General features: G+C 37.6%; 1 protein-coding gene across 5 annotated transcripts in view; it reads left to right on the top strand.

The window, feature by feature from the left end:
* Window positions 1-4,254, top strand: part of COL21A1 (collagen type XXI alpha 1 chain) — a 200,229-nt gene extending 195,975 nt beyond the window's left edge. For all 5 annotated transcript variants that reach the window (XM_065543895.1, XM_065543894.2, XM_065543896.2 and 2 more), the window contains 3 exons: window positions 318-518; window positions 1,302-1,379; window positions 3,005-4,254. In XM_065543895.1, coding sequence (XP_065399967.1) covers window positions 318-518; window positions 1,302-1,379; window positions 3,005-3,192 — 467 coding nt within the window. In that variant the 3' untranslated portion in view covers window positions 3,193-4,254. The remainder of the gene's footprint in view (window positions 1-317; window positions 519-1,301; window positions 1,380-3,004) is intronic.
* Window positions 4,255-8,398: the final 4,144 nt, after the last annotated feature.

An 8,398-nucleotide genomic window follows, 5' to 3' on the forward strand; every position in this document is an offset into this window, starting at 1 on the left:
TATTATAATTTTCTTTTGTAGCATATTTTTTGATAATTTAGTTCATCAATATGAATATCTATAATTCCACCAATTTCTTTTGGGGGCACTTTTACTTTTTCCCCTATTTTAAGCAATTTCTGTAATTAAATGACTGCATAGAGCAGTGAATATTTCCATAGTCACATTCCTAGAAGTCAAATTATTGACCAAGAAATATGTACATATTCAGTGCTCATAGTTGTTTTCTCTGTAAACTGAAAAAAATAAAATAGAAATATAATTAACACCAACTCACCATTTAAACATAAGGGATGGGGTTTCTTTGTTTTTAAAAGCCCAGCTACCAGTCTTACTTCAGAGTGGAAGAATTAGAAATTGTGATCATTGCCAGTCCCAACATGGCTCCCCGGGTATTCCTGGGCCACCTGGTCCTGTAGGACCAGAGGGTCCCCGAGGATTACCTGGTTTGCCAGGAAGAGATGGTGTTCCTGGATTAATGGGTGTCCCTGGACGTCCAGGTATCAGAGGATTAAAAGGTATGCAGTTAGTTTGAACAAGAAAATGAATTTTAAAAAGTTGTTTTTTAAAAAAATTCATATCCTATATCCATTTAATAGTCAAGAATTAACTTTGTTTTCATGATAAAAAAAAATCTGTAAATGCTCAAGTCTTTACATAATTTGCCAACTGAATTAAAGAGAAATTATTTTTTAATGCAATATTATCAAATAGAGAAGTCAAATTTATGAACACATGAAGTTACAAATTAGAAAATGTTGTCAATGTACTGAGAAATTTTGCTTGAGTCTAGAAAAGTTTTTAAATGGAAAATCATGGATGCCATTTCCTTTGTTTTGACTTTGGTAACTTTCTGCACTGTTACCTTATTCATTTTTTTTCTATTATAGGAAAAATAAGTTTTGCAATAAAACTTCCTAATAGCCCAGAATTTCTCCTTGCCTTTGAAAGTTTATGTGAAATGTTGATTGATAATTCTTTCGTTTTTGTTTAATAATATATAAACAATTTAGATGTTTCATAAAGTAATTTTTAAAAAACTATGATTAACACAAAGGGCTAATAATTCCAAACCATTTTCTTTTCTAAATGTTTGATTCCCATTAAGTCTTGCAACTAAACCACTGATCATTTTAGAAATGATTGCTTCAAAAATTGTTTTCCATTAGTAAGAAAAAATAGATGGCAAGCTGGTTTTTAAAAGACATTTTTATTTCATGTGTATATTAACAGCTTTGAAAGAAACAATCTAAAAGGCAGTGATTTTAAGTAAACTTACTCAGATGTTTGACACCCTGCAGGCCTACCAGGAAGAAATGGGGAAAAAGGGAGCCAAGGGTTTGGGCATCCTGGAGAACAAGGTCCTCCTGGTCCCCCGGGTGAGAATTGCTGCCTGGTCATAAGTGTTGCTGCTCATTTTGCTTTAAGAAAAGTCATCATAGATCTATGTGAAATAAATTGAAACCAAGACATCCGTTTTCTTTTTTGAGTGATTCACATCTAACACACTGAAGTACAACTTCTAGAATATTTTTCATATATTATCCTCAATGTATGAATCCTTCAATATTATCTCTTGCTTATCATTTAGTTTAATATCTATTCCTTAGAAGAGTTCTAGAATCGTTTGGCACCCCTGCTTATCTGGTGTATAACACTGTTTAGTCTTTATGACCCTCTGAGAAGCAGAGAAATGCTGAAGTGGTTAAGTAATCTCTGCTAGCTGTGCTATTTAACTCTGTCATGTCTCAGTTTCCTCACTGGTAAGATGGTGATGATAATGTTATCTCCATCATGACATTATTGGGAGATTAAATAGTTTCCATATGTAGCTTTCAGAACAATGCAGGACAATCACAATTATGTTTTCAATAAATGTTTGCTATGATTAGATGTTATTAAGAGGCTTTGGAGTTGATCAAATGACTTAAAACTTGTTTATGTAAAATACTTTGAACAATACTTACAGTTGCAGTTAAGTGCTAAACAGATGTTTATTAGTAGTAGTAGCAGGGAATAGAGGAGTAAGAAGAGACCGAAACCACTGTGCTCCTTCCCAAAATCTGAATATTTTGTTTTTGTTATTTTGAATCCACTTTAAAAGGCCAATATCCTAAGCTAGCTTTTGTTTCCTCGAGCATGCTAATTGAACTAATCAGGCTATGTTGGACAAATTAGGGCTTTCATACCTATGTGTATTGATGACTATTATACTAAAATAAGAATAATGCATTTAGATATGGAAACTAAAAATATGTATAATAGAAACAGTCATTTATTTGTCATAAATATGGCACAAAAATGACTCAGCTTTGGCTTATATATCACCTGTCAATTTATAATAATATCGGTAAAAGATAGGCTGAAAGGAAGAAATAAGATTGGACAGTACACAAAATGGAATATTATAATGTTAGCTAAATGTTTTAATCAGTAGCATGGTTGCTATGTTAATATAGCTAGTTTTCAAAAAGTACTGATAACTTTTGGATGGCTCTTTTCAAAGCAGAAGATATGTAGAATTATGAAAATGCCTCTACTTTATTTTATTTTATTTTATTTTATTATTATTTTTTTTTTTGAGACGGAGTCTAGCTCTGTTGCCCAGGCTGGAGTGCAGTGGCCGGATCTCAGCTCACTGCAAGCCCCGCCTCCCGGGTTCACGCCATTCTCCTGCCTCAGCCTCCCGAGTAGCTGGGAGTACAGGCGCCCGCCACCTCGCCCGGCTAATTTATTTTGTATTTTAGTAGAGACGGGGTTTCACCGTGTTAGCCAGGATGGTCTCGATCTCCTGAACTCGTGATCCGCCCGTCTCGGCCTCCCAAAGTGCTGGGATTACAGGCTTGAGCCACTGCGCCCGGCCGCCTCTACTTTATAATTAGTGCAAATATATAAAATATTCAAGAGGTTTTTTCTTTTTTAGTTTAAGTTTCTTGCAGAATCAGCTATTTCACTATAAAAAACTAAAGTTCTCTGTTTACATCTTGCCAATGTCCCATTTTAGGTCCAGAGGGCCCTCCTGGAATAAGCAAAGAAGGTCCTCCAGGAGACCCAGGTCTCCCTGGCAAAGACGGAGATCATGGAAAACCTGGAATCCAAGGGCAACCAGGCCCCCCAGGCATCTGTGACCCATCACTATGTTTTAGTGTAATTGCTGGAAGAGATCCATTCAGGAAAGGACCAAACTATTAGTGTCTGATGCCTCATTCAGCAGCCTAGGCATGGTGCTTTTTCTGTGGTCTTTTGCATCTCAGGAAGATAACCAACAGTAATCCCTTGAAAAGAAACTTAAGTACCTCGGTGTTTTTATTTTTTTTTCTTATGGAAAAAAATATAAAAGGTCACATATACTGATTTTAAAGGCTCCTCAGTCATTTGGAGCCCTTGGATTATCAGCATTAATTAAATCTCAAGGGTTTCTTGTAAAGTCCATTTATGTTAATCAAAGTTGAATATACAAATCCACCATTGCCTGTTAGCCAGTCAGTTTTAGTCACTGTGAAATATTTCACATTCAGCCTCCATGCAGTAGAGATTTGAGTTTAATTTCATGTCTATGTGACTTTCATGTTTCATATCTCATAGCTCATGCTACTACAAATAAGCCAAAACATGTATCTGGTCATTGGAAGTAAGATCAGGGCTGATATTCACCTGGGATAGACAGTATTGGTGAACTACTCATTTACTACAGTGTCTCTGCCTTGATAAGGGGCAGTGGATTGCCTGTTGTTCAGTGTTGTGAATAGCACCTCTGAATGAGATTAGTGTGTTTCTTAATTCATTTCAAATTCTAAAATTAGATTAATGGTGGTGCTAAGAAAAAGTATTAATTACTTTGGGAACTGTCAAAATTAACATTAAAAACATTTTACACAAAAAGTTTCATTGTACATTCAAAGAAAATGTAAGTTCAGAAGTACTAAAAGGCTGTATTTTATACTTGTTGATTAATCAGAATGTTTGTTGTATGCCTTCATTTTCCATTTCACTGCTATGTGTATGTCCATATATGTTAATTTTCACTGTAGCAAAGCTAATGGAAATAAACGCTCTAGTTGAAAGAAAAGGAAAACTCCTAAAGTCCTAGAATGTCTTGTTATTTTTAGCTGACTATAAAATATTATGAACAGTCTTTGTGTATTGTTCTTAATGCTTTTGTAAGAAACAATTTGAAATATTTCTTCCTTGTCATGCTCAAAATTTTGTTACATGCTTGTTAATCAGAGTATAATAAAATGTGTACAGGCCTGATTACAATGTCTTTTTTTATAACTTATTTTAACTAATTGTTGAGTATGGTATGTATATTATATGGTCACTTATTCAATGGATATAATTTATTAAATCATTCACTCTATTCTTAAAAAATGTGTTCACCTGAAATAAGAAATTACAAATTGAATTGGTGTGCTGCACACCTGAACAGTTGCAACACTTACTTCCTAGCACAGTCATGGCTGTTGCCCAAAATTTAACTTGATTGTCATGCAAATTCTACTATTTTGATGAGGACTTTGGAGGAGACTAAAATTCATGATGTTTAGTGGCTGAATGAGCATAAGGCTTGTTTTGATGTTTTATCTCCAGTAAAGCCCCAGGTATCTGCTTAAGCCAACAAACCTATTACCCCTGCTTTAATGATGACATTTGCTTCTAAAAGCTGGTAAAGAAGCAGAATAAAGCCATTGGTATCATTGATTTATTCATCCAACAGTACTCACCACATGAATATGTTCTATGCCTGGGATACAGTGGCGATATAGTTAGAATTTGGCCTGAGGGAACACGTGTATAACGAGACACAGGTAAGTAAACAGGTGATTGCAAGACATTAATTCTAAGAAAGGAGAAAATGGGCAATTGAAATGTAAAAGATGATGTTATGGACTGAATTGTATGCCCCCAATTCATATATGGAAGCCCTTACCCCCAGTGTGACTATATTTGAATACAGAGCTCTCAGGAGGTAACCAAGATAAATGAGGTCATAAGGGTGGAGTCCAAATCCCATAGAATTGGTGACTTTATAAGAAGAGGAAGATGTTGCTCTCCCCTACTACCCTCCCTCCCGTCATCTCCTTCATCTACCTCATGGCCTTCCAGCTCTCACAGCCAGGGAAGACTATGTGAGTACATTGTGAAAGGTGACTCTCTGCAACCTGGAAGGGGGACCTCACCAGAACCCGACTATACTGGCACCCTAATTTCGAACTTCCAGCCTTCAGAACTGTATGAACAAAAATTTCTGTTGCTTAAGCCAGCAAGTCAATGATATTTTGTTATGGCATTTCAAGCAGACTAATGCAGATTATAGTAGGCTAGGAGGCATTGGCATAACTAAGTCATGTAAAGATAATGAAAATGAGCAAAGGGTGGAGGGTTAGAAAAAGCATGAAGAATTCCAGGAACAACAAAATCTATGGAATATAAACTATATTTACTTTCAGTATTTCTGCTTTAAAATTTGGCATCTCAAGATGAAATATTTCCATAATTTAGCATGGCATATGTTGTGTCATAGTTTTGCCTTGGAGAAACTTAAGACTAACTCATAACACATTGATTTTCAAGAATTAATAGGTGAATAATCTCGCTCTGCAAGTACATTTTTTGCAGCATAACCATGTTATGTGCTCAGCACCATGTTATATGCAAGGCCTTTTAGTGTGTTTGCTGAGAGCATGGCTTCTGTCCTGAGATTTCCTGCATTCAAAGTCCTACGTTTTGTTTCCAGCTGTGAGGCTTCAGAATATTTATTTACATCTTTGTGCTTAAATTCTCTCATGTGATAAGTTGGGGATATTAATAATACTTGCCTCATAGTAGTAAGAAGATTAAATGAGACAAAACAAAAGAAATTCATCAGTGAAATCAAGTCATACAATTTACCAGAACTCTACAGAAAATATGGGGTTACCAAATCTTTTTTTTTTTTTTTTTCTTTTTTGAGACAGAATTTCACTCTTGTTGCCCAGGCTGGAGTGCAATGGCGCGATCTCGGCTCACTGCAACCTCTGCCTCCGGGTTTAAGTGATTCTCCTGCCTCAGCCTGTGGAGTAGCTGGGATTACAGACATGTGCCACCATGCCCGGCTGATTTTGTTTTTTTAGTAGAGATGGGTTTCTCCATGTTGGTCAGGCTGGTCTTGAATTCACAACCTCGGGTGATCTGCTCGCCTCGGCCTCCCAAAGTGCTGGGATTACAGACGTGAGCCATCACGCCCAGCTTTTTTTTTTTTTTTTGAGATAAAATCTTGCTCTGTCGCCCAGGCTGGAGTGCAGTGGCGCGATCTCGGCTCACTGCAACCTCCGCTTTCCGGGTTCAAGGGACTCTCCTGCCTCAGCCTCCCTAGTAGCTGGGATTACAGACACCCACCACCATGCCTGGCTGAGTTTTGTATTTTTAGTAGAGACGGGGTTTCACCATGTTGGCCTCAAGTGATCCGTCTGACCCTGGCCTGCCAGAGCGTTGGGATTATAGGCATGAGTCACCGCACCCAGCCAAGGTTACCAAAAATTTTTTAAGGGTACTAAAATCATTTTATATGCGTGTAACTGATACTGAATAAAGCCGATCTGACTCATTGGTATTCATCCTGAATGTCAATTCTGAATGAAACTCTCAGTCTTAGAGGTAAAAATCATTCTCAGTAAAGGCTGTCTTTGCATGATTTCAACGATTTTCCTCTAAAATGTAAAGTACGGACAATTGAGGAAAAAAAAAAAAAAAAAACCCTAGGGTTTATAGTCTTGTGGTACTATACTTTGTTTCTGGTACTTAGAACTTTGCAAGGTGCTTGATTTAATTTTTATCATGAAGAGATTTTCAATTGGAATTGAGCTGGTAAGAACTTAATGAGAACTCGTCCTTTGATCCCCAGTAGAGGGCAGCAACACACACACACACACACACACACACACACGTCCACACACACACACACACACACACACACACACACACACACACACACACACACACGTCCCCACACCCACAGACTATGATAATCTTTTTTTTTTTTTGAGACTGAGTCTCGCTCTGTCGCCCAGGCTGGAGTGCAGTGGCCGGATCTCAGCTCACTGCAAGCTCTGCCTCCCGAGTTCACGCCATTCTCCTGCCTCAGCCTCCCGAGCAGCTGGGACTACAGGCGCCCGCCACCTCGCCTGGCTAGTTTTTTGTATTTTTTAGTAGAGACGGGGTTTCACCGTGTTAGCCAGGATGGTCTCGATCTCCTGACCTCGTAATCCGCCCTTCTCGGCCTCCCAAAGTGCTGGGATTACAGGCTTGAGCCACCGCGCCCGGCGGATAATCTTTTCTTCATTATATTAATCTTATAAGTCTTATAAGTTACCACTATATATCTTTAGCCTGAACATTTTCTCATTTTTTAAAGTATGGCTAGATTTATTTTCTTACAACTTAATTATTCCAAAGAAGAAGAAAAAGTTTTCATAAGTTGAATATCTAAATCACAATTAATGAAGCCATTTATATTTTAATGTGTTGCCTATCTGCTTTACCTTTGTATAGTTCCATCTGTTAAAGTCCTCAGCTAGGAGGTCTGGTTAATTCTTCTGATTGATAACATTATCACCAAAGGCAAGGTTTGAAGCTCACTCCTGGTAGTCTTAAATTATAGATCTGGCCTATTGGCTGTGCCTTACCTTGGGGAAGCAGAAACTTGCTCTTTTTATCTAGAGATTGCAATCAATAGTCAAAGGACATGTCACCATAACCCAGGCACAATAGGTTGTATGAAATAACACAAAAAGTTAGCACCTCTGTGCCTAAAGCACCGAGAGCCTCATCTTTGAGGACTGGGAAGCAGAATGGGGAGCACAGAGCGACACCTCAGATTCAGAGTCACTTTTGTAGTTTTAAGGCGAAACACCAGAAATCAACTCATAGTTTACATTTAGCTGCAAAGATTTATCTTTGGAATATGTTAACCAAAGTTTTATTTTGCCCCTAATAACACATTTGAAATAAGGAACATAAATAATAACCCACTGTGTTATTCCTGGGTTATGTCTTCTCAAAAGTAGGTTTACACAGAGAAATTTTAAAGATTCCAAAATTCTCATATTAATATCTGTTTTAACTTACTTTAAATTCAGGGGTGCCTGTACCGGTTTGTTACGTAGATAAACTTGTGTCATGCGGGTTTGTCGTACAGATCATTTCATCACCCAGGTATTAAGTCTAGTACCCATTAGTTATTTTTCCTGATCTTCTCCCTCCTCCCAACCTCCACCCTCCACCTTCCACCCTCCACCTTCCAATAAGCCCCAGTGTGTATTGTTCCCCTCCATGTGTCTATGCGTTCTCATCATTTAGCTCCCTCTCATTATAAGTGAGAACATGCAGTATTTGATTTTCTGTTCCTGGGTTAGTTTGC

This window comes from Macaca fascicularis, chromosome 4 (genome assembly GCF_037993035.2).
Source record: "Macaca fascicularis isolate 582-1 chromosome 4, T2T-MFA8v1.1".
Classification (NCBI taxonomy): Eukaryota; Metazoa; Chordata; class Mammalia; order Primates; family Cercopithecidae; genus Macaca; species Macaca fascicularis.